The 14,603-nt window shown below is 45.3% G+C and overlaps 1 protein-coding gene across 1 annotated transcript; it reads right to left on the bottom strand.

Annotated features, from left to right (window-relative positions):
• Window positions 1-1,272: 1,272 nt before the first annotated feature.
• RTCA (RNA 3'-terminal phosphate cyclase) lies at window positions 1,273-14,311 on the bottom strand. Its single transcript, XM_081866094.1, has 11 exons — window positions 14,126-14,311; window positions 11,754-11,854; window positions 10,326-10,469; window positions 7,970-8,093; window positions 6,288-6,346; window positions 5,951-6,092; window positions 4,426-4,550; window positions 4,234-4,292; window positions 3,854-3,948; window positions 2,844-2,948; window positions 1,273-1,513 (listed from the first exon to the last, which is right to left on the bottom strand). The coding sequence occupies exons 1-11, from the start codon at window positions 14,171-14,173 to the stop codon at window positions 1,415-1,417; spliced, it is 1,101 nt and encodes a 366-aa protein (XP_081722220.1). The 5' UTR covers window positions 14,174-14,311; the 3' UTR covers window positions 1,273-1,414.
• Between the last annotated feature and the right edge of the window lie 292 nt (window positions 14,312-14,603).

Here is a 14,603-nt window from a genome sequence, read left to right as displayed (position 1 = left end):
TCTAAAGGTTGTATAGTTATTTACAATGCTTCGGGGGGGGGGTGTTGGTACTGCGTACCCCCAGGAAAAAAAAGGCACTGGTTACTTATCTCCTTGGCTCGGGGGTTACATGACTGCATACCTTCTGATGAAAACAGAGACATCTTACCATATCCTCCAACATTTCTCCAATGAGAATAGGGACATCCTAAGGGAAAGCAAGACATTCTGGGATCAAATCAGAAACTGAGACAGCTTCTGTAAATCCAGGACTGTCCCTGGAAAATAGGGACACTTGGACACACACACACATAACCCTCGGCATGGCCCTGATGTTGTACTAACAACACGTAACTGATCAAATTAAAACAACTATCACTATGCCCACCTCTGCCTTCTGAATTCCAACTCTGCACATGGGGCAAAGTACAGACAACGCTGAGGAGATTTATATTCAATACTTTTATATATATATATTTTTTAAATAGCCAGAAATTGCAGAGGACTGGGAGAGTGCCAAGTGTGAAGGGTTTGTGGCATGCCTGCCTTAAATATTTGCACTGATTTTTAATGGCGTTCTTATCGCTTCTTCTCTTTCTCGCACTGTGTTGCGTTACAGCTTGAATTCTGCAGAACTCAAACTGGGCTACAAGAAATGCAACGTAAGAAAGAAAAGGAGCAACGAAAACACAATTATAAAGCATACGGTGTCTAGCACGGTGCACTGAAATTGCTACAACAGGCAGAAATATCATTAAGCGCGTATACCGAGACCCTCGGCAGTTTTCAAGAGCGACTGCACTAAGTCAAAGCTTGCAGCAGCAAATGGACAGGGAGACGGGACACAGCTACATTCTCCCTTTCCGGAACCTGCACACTTGATGCAAACCGGGTCATACAGGTACCACCATCAGAAAATGCCCCCCATATTATTTGCAAACCTCTGCCCTTTTACTGGTAATAAGTAGCAAATATCTTCATCTGTTGAGACTGCTTTATTTTTTTTTATTTTTATTTTTAAGAATGCTTTATTTTTATCTGTAGTCGTGTGCAAGAAAGGGTTACAGAAATAAAAAAAGAGATGTGAACAGAAACTGCTGAAAATGACTTTTTGTCGACATGTGAAGGATTCCATATGATCAGCTCCCAACAGGGGACAAGAACGACCGAATCACACAAGTCCGTTTTTAAAAGCTGAAGCTATCGCTTCCCCCACTCTGCTGTGATCTATACTGATCATCTGCTGTGTTTAACAGCAGCAATATAGGCTTTTTATTATCTAGAGAGCCCAAAATGGATGTCCTTTATTAGAATTAATTCAAACCTAACACTAATCACACTTTTCTCCCTTGAGGATGTCAGCAATATTTTTAAAGGCAAAACAAAAACAAAGCCAAAAGAATAATAATTAAACCATTCCAACAAACAGCAACAGCTACAAATTGGTGTTTAGCAGTCCAACTCCTTGGCACTCGATAATGTAGGCATCCTTGGGGGAAGCGTCCTCTTCTGATTTTGTCACAGTAAATTTAGCCTGCAATGAAAATAATTTTAAGTGTCATAAAGTGGGTTTATTAACGTATTCTTTAAAATGCACATGTGTAGCCACCTGTATATTGTTTGCATGACGTGCAAGAGCTTGCTTATTAAAATCAGGCTCTGAAAATAAAATACTATAATATTAATATTATTATTATACTATATTATACTATAATATTATACTATAATATTATTTTATTATTATTATTATTATTAATAATAATAATAATACAAAACTGATAGTAAACAACGTTCAGTTTAAAACTTGAGGTGTTAAAAGAGTGAGTAAACTTGTGATATGAACAGACATGAGAAGGCTTTGCTAGACCCCCACCTGAGGGAGACTATTCCATAACAGCAGCATAAACTACAGAAAATATCTACCGTATTTTTTGCTCTATAACACGCACCCGACCATAACACGCACGTAGTTTTTAGAGGAGGAAAAGAAGAAGAAAAAATATTCTAAACGAAACAGTGGATGTATGATTTTTGTGGTTCATGCTGTGGCCACAGACATGTGATCTGACGGTGAGTTTGGGGTAGCCCAATGCAAAAATCCTGAGGATCCACGTGGATCCATGTTTGTAACCACGTTTTTGCACCACTGCGGCCCCAGGCAACAGTGGGTGCGTGATTTTTTTGGTGCAAATTGTAGCCATGGACATGCTATGTGATCTGATGGTGAACTTGGGGTGACCCAGTGCAAAAATCCTGAGGATCCATGTGGATCTGTGCTTTGTAACCACATTTTAAGTGGGGAGGGAAGGAAAAGCACTCAAGGGACAAGGAGCACGCGTGGGGTGGGTGGAGAAGGATGCTGTTAATAATGCAGAAGTGGGGTATAAGAGGCTCCTCTCCTCTCCCACTTTGCTCCTTTAAAGCCAGCAGGCTCTGCTTCTCTCCCTCCTCCCCGGCTCATCCCCCCGGCTTAGTGAGCTGAAAAACTTTGCTGCTATTTAGCGAGCTGAGTGGGGAGGAGGGACAGAGAGCCTGCTTGCTTTAAAGGAGCCAACCGGACAGGAGCCGCTTACACTCGTGTAAGCAGCTCCTCTCCTCTCCCGCTTTGCTCCTTTAAAGAAGCAGGCTCTCTGTCCCTCTCTCCTCCCCACTCAGCGGCTCTTCTCCCGCTTTGCTCTTTCAAAGCGAGCCATGGAGGAGGGAAGCATTTGCTCCGTAACACGCACAGACATTTCCCCTTACTTTCTAGGAGGGAAAAAATGCGTGTTATGGAGCGAAAACTACGGTAACTAGAGAAAGCAAGTCTGTGAAGTGTGTACTCATCAACTGACATTAAAAAAAAAAGAAAACTATGTATCACTCACCTTAGTCAGCTGTTCTGCAAAATGTATAGCAGTTTTTGTATGGAGAGTAATTGGTCCAGTTTTCACTCTGGAGAGGCCATTTGCTAAAGCCATGAAAATGATTAGCTTGAGAAGAGAGAGGAAGGGAAAAAACCACATCATTATTAGTGATGCAACTCCCATGGCAGCTAAAGAAAGCCAGTTGAAGTGACACTCCTTGCCCACATACCTCACAATAAAATCCTATTCATGTATTTGCAGAAGTCAGCAAAGGTAAAGGACCCCTGGACGGTTAAGTCCAGTCAAAGGCGACTATGGGGTTGCGCCGCTCATCTCGCTTTAACGGTTAAGGGAGCTGGCGTTTGTCCACAGACAGCTTTCTGGGTCATGTGGCCAGCATGACTAAACTGCTTCTGGCACAACGGGACACCATGACGGAAACCAGAGCGCACAGAAATGCCATTTACCTTCCTGCTGCAGTGCTACCTATTTATCTACTTGCACTGGTGCGCTTTCAAACTGCTAGGTTGGCAGGAGCTAGGACAGAGCAATGGGAGCTCACCCTGTTGCGGGGAGTCGAACTGCCAACCTTCTGATCAGCAAGCCCAAGAGGCTCGATGGTTTGGACCACAGTGCCACCCGTGTCACAAGGGGACTTACTCCCAGGTAGGTGCCAGAGTGCAGCCCTTTCTAGACTACCGACAAGCCTGATATTCTGCCCTTCTCGTTTTGGGAGGTGCCTCCACCTGCCCTTGTCAAACTCGTTTCCTTGTATGCATAGCTGTCAACGTTTCCCTTTTTTAAGGGAAATTCCCTTATTCCAAATAGGATTCCTCACAAGAAAAGGGAAGAGTTGACAGCTATGATTATATGAGGGAACCTCTGTGTCAAGGATAGGGAACCTGTGGCCTTGCGGATGTTACTGGACCACAACTCCCCTCTGCCCTGGCCATTGGTCAGACTAGCAACAGAGTCCAACCACACTAGGAGGGCAAAAGGTTTGCCATCCCAGCTCTACACAAAACGCTTACTTGGTCTTGCAGATAATCGTCCACTGCTCCCCCATGTCGAAGATTTCCAAGCAACATCTCGGCGGCTTCGATTCCAACTTTGTCAGCATTTTTACCTGTGTGAAGAAGAAGCACAGGTAGAATCTAACACACCTGTGCTGCATGTGTGGCAAGTGTTTTGTGCTCGTGTGAGCTATGTGCAAAAAAAAAAAAAAGGTTAGCTACCGTAGCTCAAGAATGTGGCCTTTTAGTGACTGTAATTATTACATCGTAATTACGCAGAACATGGATAATATAAAATAAGACACCACCACGAAGCATGTCAGAGCGCCAAATTAGTTTCCATTAGAAGCTTTTTCAAAAAAATAATAATTAAAAATCCTGTTTGCCCAAATCCTCACCTCTTTTACCAAGCGATGATCCAGCCAGCAAGCAACCTGTGGAAGTCTCTGCGACAATTCTAAACAGAAGGGGGCAGGGTGAGATGTTGGAACAGTTATGCATAGAAAACAGCCTTTGGAAAACTTTAAAGTGCAGATAAGTGAATTTCTGGATAGCGACCGTGCGGAAACCTGCAATTTGAGCCCACTCACATTATTCCGCTTCCGGTTCCAAAGGCTTCATTATCCGGTTCTCGAACAGCCTCGATGTTGACGTCAAGGTCTCGGATTTCCTTTCTGATGCACCTCACTGCCGCCGACGCCATGTCTTTTGCTAACTAACATGACAAGGTCAAACAAGTCAAAACAACTGAAACCTCGACAGAAGAGCTTTCCACCATAGGCTGAAGTTCCTACGTAGAAAAAGGCTTCTATCATACAAAACAGGCGATAAAATTCTCCTTACTCCTCGGCAGGTTGACGCACAGACACCTGGCTTGCTAAAGTGTCTCTTATACGCAAAGCATGTTACTGCTTGGTAAACACTTGCCTATTAGACAGCATCTATACATTGTAGGTCAATGCAGTGCCTTCCCAAAATTTGTTTTTGGGACTGCTATCATCCCCAACCATTGGGGCTGATGGGAGTTAGAGTCCTATAATGTCTGCAGGGCACCCCCATTGGCTGGCTATACCTGGATTAGCTTCCTCTGCATATTTAGAAAGAGGTGCTATTACGATGTCACAAAAACGAGACCCTGGAAGATACATTATTCCAGGTCAGGCTGATTCACCAACATCAGTGCCCCCAGAGTCTCTGGCAGGGGTCTTGCTTATCACATCCTCCCCATTCCTTCTTTGAATCAAAGGTGCCAGTGATAGCTCCTGAGACACCCCCCATAAAAAACTATGGTCCTTCTCCTTCTGGTTCTATAACAAAATATGTGTGGGCACCTGCATACATATGCGTTACAAATTCACTGATATGCTGGAAAGAAAGTAGCTACACATTTTTTTTATTCACCATGTGCAGCAGAACACATGCATTTTCCCCATGAGGGTGCATTTAATTTTTCAACTGACAGATCACCAAAAGGAGGGGTGCTACAAAGTTATAATCTTTTGACAGGATGTTTTGGTTAAATTAATACAATTTGGTTCTGCTTGGCAAGTAAAATGTGTGTCGAATTGCACAGAAATCATTAAAAATGATTGCCAAGTACAGTTGTACCTTGGATCCCGAACGCCTTGCGAGTCGAACGTTTTGGCTCCCAGACTCAGCAAACCCGGAAGTGAGTGTTCTGGTTTGCGAACGTTGTTTGGAACCTGAACGTCCGACACAGCTTCTGATTGGCTGCAGGAGCTTCTTGCAGCCAACAGGAAACCACGCCTTGGTTTCTGAACATTTTGGAAGTCGAATGGGCTTCCGGAACAGATTCTGTGTGACTTCTGAGGTACCACTGCACTTGCAGTTAGTAATAAAACATAAGATTGATATATAATCTATTTAGTATTAACTGACATTTCCAGAAGGCAACATTAAAATGCCTTGGTTTTCCAAAAGCAGTTAATGAGCTGGACTTACCAAGCTGAGAGCTGTCCAATCACAAAAAATAAAGAGCAGATTTGAACGCCTCACACCCAAAAACTTTGTGACCCCCTCACTGAAAGAAATTTGCAAAAATTTGAGTTTTGACCCCTAAAATGACACGCCCTAAGAATACGAGGACAGGCTCACTTTGACTGGCAGAGCTCCAGCTACGAAGGCTCTTCCGTGTATCTTGGTCACGATGCCGCGGTCGGTTAAGTCGATTGGGCTCAACTGTTTTACAGGGGACATCCGTATGATCACTTCGCCACCCCCCTTGGGGTAGTAGCCCCTGTCAAGAAACAGCAGGTTATGGGCCAGGTAATGTTCCTGTCATGGCAACGAAGAAACAAGTCAAATAAAAACTAGAGTTTATGGCTGGCTTATTTAAGCACAGTTCAAGGTTCAAACACAATGTCAAACTGCAGTTATTTAAAAGCTTCAAATCTCACCCTCACAGTCACAAAGGGAGGAGCCTGAGACCTACCTCCTTTTTATATCACAGTCCAGGGTCAAACTGAACTTCTCAACCATTGGTTTGAAGACCTGGAGAGTAAATACATTTGCTGAAAAACACAGATACATACATATTTTAGTGAGCAAAATATTCCTTCCTATCACCTTGTCAGAGTGTCAAAAGAATGTTGTTGTTTTTGACTTGTGTGCTGCCAAAGCACACACGTCAGTTATTGCTATGGGAGGTTGTTTTGTGCATATATAATACACAGATACAGTGCTATTTTTCTGGAAAAAGAGGGGCTAAAACTCCCCATGAACACGTCCCTTGTTCTTAGAATAGCAATGGCACCAGAACTGAGAGGTACCGGAACTGAGTTCTGGCAAGTTCTGGCTGAAAAAAAGCTCTGCATATATAGCAATAGAAAGATAGCTAGCTATAAATGATGACTAGTTAATTTGCATGAATTCTTTTAATGGCATGATGTATTTATGTTTTTAAATGTTTACTTGGAAACCTTTGGGTAACAAGCAACAAGTCAAACAAACAAAATTGCTAGTAAGGTAGTGGCTTAATTCAATCTTATTAATGTTTTATTACTTATTATGATTTATAACAAATTATTATCATGAGATCTCAGGGCAGTTCACAGAATGAAAAACAGGGTAAAAACAAGTCTTGGACTCTCACAATCCCTCTTCCCCTTCATTTGCACATGGCAATGGTGATGGGCAGGTAGATTAAAAGCAGCCACTTCTAATTTGTCTGAATGCAGAAAACGTTGATTTGCACAAATCATTGTTTATTTGCAAACTATTATCTGAAACCACAGTTTAATTGTGGTTTGCAGGCAAAATAAAGTTTTTGCAAATCAGTTCCCTGCAATCAGGCAAAGCAAGCCATGGCTTGCTGCACACTAGAAAAAGACTTGCACATGACAGGGAAATCATAAGGAAAAATCATGGTTTGACATTATGTCTGAACTGAGTCGATGGGCAGTGCTGACTTTTAGTTTCCACAAATCCTGGTTTGTCATTACGTATATCTTGGTTTAAAACAAACTCCAGTTAAGTTAAATAATCCATGGTTTGAAGTTGCATTCTTCTGAAGCATGCCTTTCAAGGAAATGAACTGCAATGAAAATGCCTGAAGGAACCACAATTCTGAAGTCAGGCGTACTGTGCTACTTCTACAATCCCATTTGTTTAAACAAATAAGAATTTATAGCGCCTGAATGAATGGTTTCAAGAAGTGAACAGGCTAGTAGACAAGCATTCACATAGTTAATTCTAAACAATCAGACAAAGAAGCAATTTATTATAGTTAAAGGAAATAAATCTGCCAATATAAGGGAAATAATCTGCCTTTATATGGGACTATCTGACATCTGCCTGTCAAAGGACTACTCAGAACCATACCATCGTAGCTGTAGCATCAGACCATTCAAATAGTCTTGTCAGGGAAGCTACCAAAAACAATTTTTTTCTTTCCTCCTTCCTGCCAACAACATGCCACAACGCCAAAGTAGGTGGACATGGAAAACTTAGAACTAGTAACTTTTTGTGGCTTTATCTCCACTTTCTGGAATTTAGGTCCACTTAACCGTTTGGTGGCAATTTATTTCGGATGTAGCTTTCTTGTGTAACGTTGTTGCCAAAGTCTAATGAAGCAAAGGACTGACTTGAGCTGCAAAGATGGAAGGGTCAACTTACCATCACTGTATAGTCAATCTGGGGAGCCATCTCTGCATTGGTGCCACCTTTCAAACGAAGCTCCGATGGAGAGGCTGCAAAGAGCACACAGGGCATTGCAACTTGCATCAGCAGGCAGACACTCCTGCAACAGGAATGAGACACAGACAGAATGTGTTATTTATTATGGAGGGACTGGAGCCAATGGGGATTCCAAAACTCTGTGGGAATGTTGTGGATAGTAGGAGAGGATATAGGAGAGGAGGGCCTTCTAGTGGTTCCCTCACTGTGAGAAGCAAAGCTACAGAGAACCAGGCAGAGGGCCTTCTTGGTAGTGGCACCCACCCTTTGGAACGCCCTCCCTTCAGATGTCAAAGAGATAAACAACTACCTGACATTCAGAAGTATCTGAAGGCAGCCCTGTTCTGGGAAGTTTTTAATGTGTGACATTTTAATGTATTTTTAATCTTTGTTGGAAGCCACCCAGAGTGGCTGGGGAAACCCAGCCAGATAGGCGGGGTACAAATAATAAATTTTATTATTATTATTAAATATTATCCTTCCTTCACTCACGCTAGTGAGTCAAGTAGCAGAGTGCATTCCCCTTATACCAGGGGTGTCCAAACTTTTTTCGATGAGGGCCAGATTTGATGAAGTGAACATGCGTGAGGGCCGACCAAAGCTGTTGACCTTTTATTTTAGTATTGAGGTTGTTGATCTTCTGTTAGAATTTTACCCCAGGAAATTAACTGCCACAGGGACCGGATTAAACCAATCGGCAGGCCGGATTGGGCACCCGGGCAGCACTTTGGACATGCCTGCCTTATATAGCAGGAAGCTGGTTTGCAGATTCATTTGAATCTCTTTAGCTAAGCAATCCAGTCTGGCATGCCCAGATTGGATTTATCCCTGGTAAGTCCCCTTTGATCCCTCTCCAAAGAATAAAGACACAACAGTCAAGGCAAAAGGGTAAAAGAGGAAGATGGCTGCATGACTGGACCTGTTGTGGGGTCTGAATGGGTCAAGGCCACCTACCTGGTCACATGTAGGGGGAGCATGCTCCAGACCAGGTGTAACAGGATGTTATACTAGCTGGAGTAACATCCCCTTGTCTGTGTCCACTCTAGGGAAACAAGGAATGTTGTATTTGACTGCTCCAATGGATTACATCTCACACTATCTACCAGTGACAGAGATGAACCTTACAAAAGGGTTATACTTTAAAACACACACACCGCTGAGCTCACAGACAATCTGTGACCCAGTAAACAAAGCTTCAAAAAGCCAGTCCCAGTGTTCAGAGTTTGCGAAGAAAAGCTATAAATATTACTATTTATTATGACTCCAGTGCACTCCCGTTGCTGTTTTTTAAATCCATGAATACGGGCCACCCAAGATCCAGAGCTATCTTGAAGTTTCTGGTGAAACACTGCATTTTGAAGCAGTTTTCCCCAAGACAGCTCCAATCTAACTCAAACATGGCATCCCTTTCCAGGAATTTCTTTTGCCACCAGTTTCACATCTGCTTTACTAAAAAGATTGTGCAAGGAGGCAACTTGGCGAAGTATAAAAACCAAGGTGCAAGTGGCAGAAAGCCCCAGGTATGGTACATTTGAGTACATTTCATTTTCCTTCTGGATTTCCAGGAGGCAGAGAAACCAACTGGACAATTACCATATTTTTTGCTCTATAAGGCGCACCAGACCATAAGACGCACCTAGTTTTGGGAGGAGGAAAAGGCGCACCTAGTTTTTGGAGGAAGAAAAAAAAAAATCTGAATCCCAGGACCCAGAACAGCAAGAGGGATCTGGCCTCTGGGATAGCCTCTTGCTGTTCTGGCTTCTGGGATAGCCGCGCACAGCCTCTCCCGGTCAGACGCTTCTGGGATAGCCGCGCACAGCCTCCCCCAAGAGCCGCATTTCCTTTAAAGAGCGCGCAGAGCGTGTGTGCGGCTCTTGGGGGCTTTTCCCCGAGGATGGAGAAGGGCAGCCCTTTTCTCTCCTCAGGGAAAAGCCCCCAAGAGCTCTTTAAAGGGAGCGCTGAGCAGAGCCTCCCGCCTGCATTTGCTCCATAAGATGCACACACATTTCCCCTTACTTCTTAGGAGGGGAAAAGTGCGTCTTACAGAGAGAAAAATACGGTATGTCCGGCAAAGACATCACCACCTGAGGGTGTGGCCCGCAGCAACTTGTGCATACAAGGAAAAGCAAATTCGACCTGAAAGGCAGCAAGAAAAAACACGACCGATCGGCATTTTAAGCCAGTAAGGTGTCTTGTCAATACTGGATCCATTTCCTTCATTCTGTTATGTACAATTTCTCTTGAACACGGAATGACAATTGCTACATCAGCACCCAAAGAAGTCGCAGAGATATACCCCGCTGTTTTGGTATCCGCGACGTGGGTCCCACCCTGGATCTTCCCTGGCACGAAAGTGACTTCGGTCGATCCAATTTCTCCACCTTCCATCTGCCCGTTGCAAAGGTCGCGAACCATTTTCAATCCTGACAGGTGCTGAGGCCTTCAAGTCAAGAGGACTGAGTTAGAATAGAATCAAAGCCTGTGTATGCACTCACGTAGCAAAGAATACTCAATTTTTACATGTCCGGTGCAAACTTCTCAGTACACCAGAGGTGCAAGCAGTAACTTGCCTGCAAGCTCAGGGTGAGCAGCCATTGTCCCTGGCCAAGAAAGTTAGTGGTCATACCGGCAATCATCTTCCAGGGAAGGAGGAAACCAGCGCTATCACAGCTGCAGAATTCCCTGGAAAGAGGGATTGGTTGCTAAAGTACCCTGGAAATTGTAGCTCTGTGAGGGGTCTCCTAACAGCTCCCAGAATTCTTTGGGAGAAGCCGTGACTGTCCAAAGTAGCACAATAATGCTTTAAATGCACAGTGCACATGAGGCCTCAATCACTGCTAGCACACAGAAGAGATGCTAAGTCTGTATGGGAGGCTAAGGGATTTCCAGCTGCAAGCAGAGGCTCATATGACTGAATGCTACCCAGCAAGAACAACAAAAGATTCCTACACATAGAAAACAAGCGTGTTGGGGAGAATCTTGCCCTAGAACAGGACTGGGACTCTATGGGCTTCCAAACTGTGGATTCCAATCAAGCATCAGTGCAGCTAAAGGTTAGGGAGGATGGGAGTTGTAGTCTAGCAATAAATAAAATAAATAGCTGAAGAGTCACGGGTTATCTCCCCAAGTGTTATCTATTATTATTTAAATTTATATACCGTCCTATACCCATAGGCCTCAGGGCAGTTCACAGGATAAAATCAGAACACAAAACCAAGAAGCACACAATCAAACAAAAACAACCACAACCCAACAACCCTCCCCCCAAACACATTTTAAAACAGCAGAGGATGTACGTTATAAACAGTTAAATCACTTTTTTAAATGATTGAAAAGGACATAAAAAAACTATTTAAAATCAATTTAACAGAAAAAGCAGTACTCTCTGCTGGGGAGCAACACCAGTCCTTATGAAGCCTGTCAGGCCCCGCCCTGGGTCAGGTAGATAGAGGCAGGAGCAGGACCCTCAGGCTCTCAGCAGGGTGGTCCTTGATGACTGTCCACCCCAACTTGCTTTGCTATGCAAAACGGATGCACATTCAGTCACACTGACATTCCCACCCTGCAGTCTGAAGCGATAATGTCCAGATGCAGAGCATCATGGGGTCAGGTGATTGACAGGTGGGCTGTCCTATCAAAGCTGGCCTGCCAGGTTGGGGGCAACGAGGTTCCCCAAGGCCTCTCCTAAAGCAAACCGCTTTGTCAACTGTTCTCCTGGACTTACCTAAGGCCAGGCTGACTCCTGCTGGCTCGGATATTTTTCACATGTAAGGGCGTACCGAAGAGGCAGCTCAGAGCTGTGGTGACGCGCAGGATCTGGCCACCCTGAAAGGAAAAGAGAGGATCCAATACTTGCCACAGATAAAAGCGAATGTCATGCAGGTACAGCCTCATCACAGTTTCCAGGAAGACTGCTCCTCTTTCCAGAAATTAAGTACTGTCCTGCTATTGCAGTTACCCAGTCTATTTGTATGCACGCGGACTTTGTTTACAAGTCCCACTGGGTACCCGGGTGGGTAGGCAGAGGTCTTCGGGGAAAGGCCATAGAATAACGGAATTGTGGAGTCAGAAGGGCTCCCCAGGGTCATCTAGTCCAACCCCCTGCAAGGCAGGAATCTCAACATGTGGTCCCCCATCCAATTTGAAACCATAGTGTCTAGCTTTGCAAGTGTGCTAGCAGTTTCATTGCTGCGTAAGTCAGTGGCAGAGGACCTGCTTTGTATGCAAACAACCGCATGCTCAATTCCTGGGGTCTCAGGGTAGGCCTAGGCCTAGGATCCAAGCCTGAAACCCTGAAGCACTACTGCCAATCTGTGCCAACACTTCAGAGCTACATGGCCAATGGTCTGGCTTCTTATAAGGCAGCCGCCTATATTCCTTTGACTGCAGCTTGCTTTTAAAGTGCTTTCTGATTTTTGTCATAAACGCCACTTGCACCAGCACACCTGCAAGGCGGGCTACTAACCAGGGGCGGACTTTGGTAATACGGCACCCTGAGCAAGGGCCAAATTTGGCAGTATTCTCCTGATCTAGAGAGCAGGACTCGAACCAGCGACTTCAAGTTACAAGAAAGGAGGCTAAACATCAGGAAAAACTCTCCTGAGAGGAAGAAGCTGTTCTACAGTGGAACGGGAGGTGAAGGCCAGGGGTCAGCAAACTTTTTCAGCAGGGGGCCAGTCCATTGTCCCTCAGACCTTGTGGGGACCCAAACTATATTTTTTGTGGGGGGAATGAACAAATTGCTATGGCTCCACAAATAACCCAGAGATGCATTTTAAATAAAAGCATACATTCTATTCATGTAAAAACACCAGGCAGGCCCCACAAATAACCCAGAGATGCATTAAATAAAAGGACACATTCTACTGTTGTAAATAAAAATATGCCCTTTTCCCTTATGGGGTATCCAAGAGCCCATATAGAGTCCTTACATAGGTTCCCTATTGGTAGGAGAAAATAACAGAGTCCAACCAGAGAATATTGAGAAGCAAAGCAGCTAGTAAGCTTGATCTTTATTGATCTGTTGCAACAGGGTACTCCCCTCACACGCAGGAGAGGAGGAGGACCCCCCAAAATGCTGTGCAAGGGCTTATAAAGACTTTTGAAATTCCCATTCTCTAGATCAAGACCACCCCCAGAAACATTATGCATGCATCACAGAAGGGGTGTAACCTAAGACCCCTCAGATACATCCCACCTACATCACAGAAATTTAAATGTTGTTTTTCTCCTGTCACAGTTTATCTCCTGTCTGGCAAGTTACTTGATTGGATTGCCTGGGGAGCCTGGCCATTCTTTTGTAGTGGTAAAATACTTATTTCCTGGGCCAGGTCACAGGCTCACACCTTATTCAAACAGACATATTCTTGAGACAGGATTTGTGAGGAAAGAGACAATGGGGAGGCTTTTCCAGCTTAACCTTGCAGAGAAAGGATTTGGTCAGTTTAGGAATCAAAATGGTTCCAGGTTGGTCTTCCTGTGTTGATCTATGTATGTGCGGTTATGAACATTGCCATATATCTAAGACCATAAAATTCCTATCACACTACAGTACTCATGTAAAAACACGATGATTCCTGGACCATCCGCAGGCCGGATTTAGAAGGCATTTGGGCCAGATCCGGCCCCAGGGCCTTTGTGTGCGTACCCATGTGGTGGGCTCTCCTTTCCTGGACGTATTTTTAGCAGAGGTTGGATGGCCATCTGTCATGGCTGCTTTCGCTGAGATTCCTGCATTGCGGGGGCGGGGGGTGGGGGTGGACTAGATGACTCTAGGGACTCCTTCCAACTCTACAGTTCAATTCAGAAGCAAGCCCCACCGAGCAGGGCTGCAACCTGGGTGGGGTACGGAGAAAGGTAAACACAAGGAGTTTGGCATTCCCGTTGGGGAAACCAAGCAAGGTGTTATGCGGCTCCACGGCAGGGGATCGAAGGGGAGACGCTCCCCACCCCCAAATCTCCAAGAATGCAACTCCGATCTATCTGGAGGCCGGTCCCGCCCCCCCCCAAACCCCATTCATTCAGGTCCATGGCGGCTATGAACCCCGAGAAAGGCGGCCGGCCCCGCGCGTAAGCCTCTCCGACTCCCCAGCTCACCCCTTCCATGATGCCGCCGTCGATCTCCACCGGCTCCGGATCGCCCATGATCGGAAGCCGCCGTCGAGGATCCGAGCCCCGGAGCCTGCAGACCTGGGCGAGGAGGAGACGCCGGCACACCCGCCCTTTGCTCCAGGCCGCCGCCAGCGAGGAAGGGAAGCCGCGGACTCGGCTGAAGCGCCGCCCCCGCCGGGCTCGGGTTGGAGGCGCGCGGAGCAGGCGCACAGGGAAACCAGCGCAGCCGCCCTTTCCTCGGAGCTGCGGAGCTGCAGCGCCGCTTACGAAGCGGGATTTGGCTTCTCTTATCTACCGACAGGCTCTTTCGGTAACTGATTTTATTGAAACCGAAAATGCGTAAGATCCTTCCCAGAGCGCAGGAGATTTATTTTATTTTTTTGATCTCAGGGTCGTGGGTTCGAGTTCCGCACCGCGGGGCGAAAGTTCCCTGCGCCGCAAGGGGTTGGACTGGAATGCTGAG

The sequence above is a fragment of the Podarcis erhardii genome (assembly GCF_964252035.2).
Source record: "Podarcis erhardii genome assembly, chromosome: 6".
NCBI classification, from domain to species: domain Eukaryota; kingdom Metazoa; phylum Chordata; class Lepidosauria; order Squamata; family Lacertidae; genus Podarcis; species Podarcis erhardii.
Note: the sequence above shows the minus strand (reverse complement) of the source record. Positions and strands in the feature narration are given on the sequence as shown.

Coding starts and splice junctions, on each gene's coding strand:
- RTCA (XM_081866094.1), bottom strand. CDS start 14,173: ATGGGCGATCCGGAGCCGGTGGAGATCGACGGCGGCATCATGGAAGGG. Junction 8,094..10,325: donor GCGGATACCAAAACAGCGGG/GTATATCTCTGC, acceptor TTCCTGTTGCAG/GAGTGTCTGCCTGCTGATGC. Junction 3,949..4,233: donor ATCATCGCTTGGTAAAAGAG/GTGAGGATTTGG, acceptor TTCTTCACACAG/GTAAAAATGCTGACAAAGTT.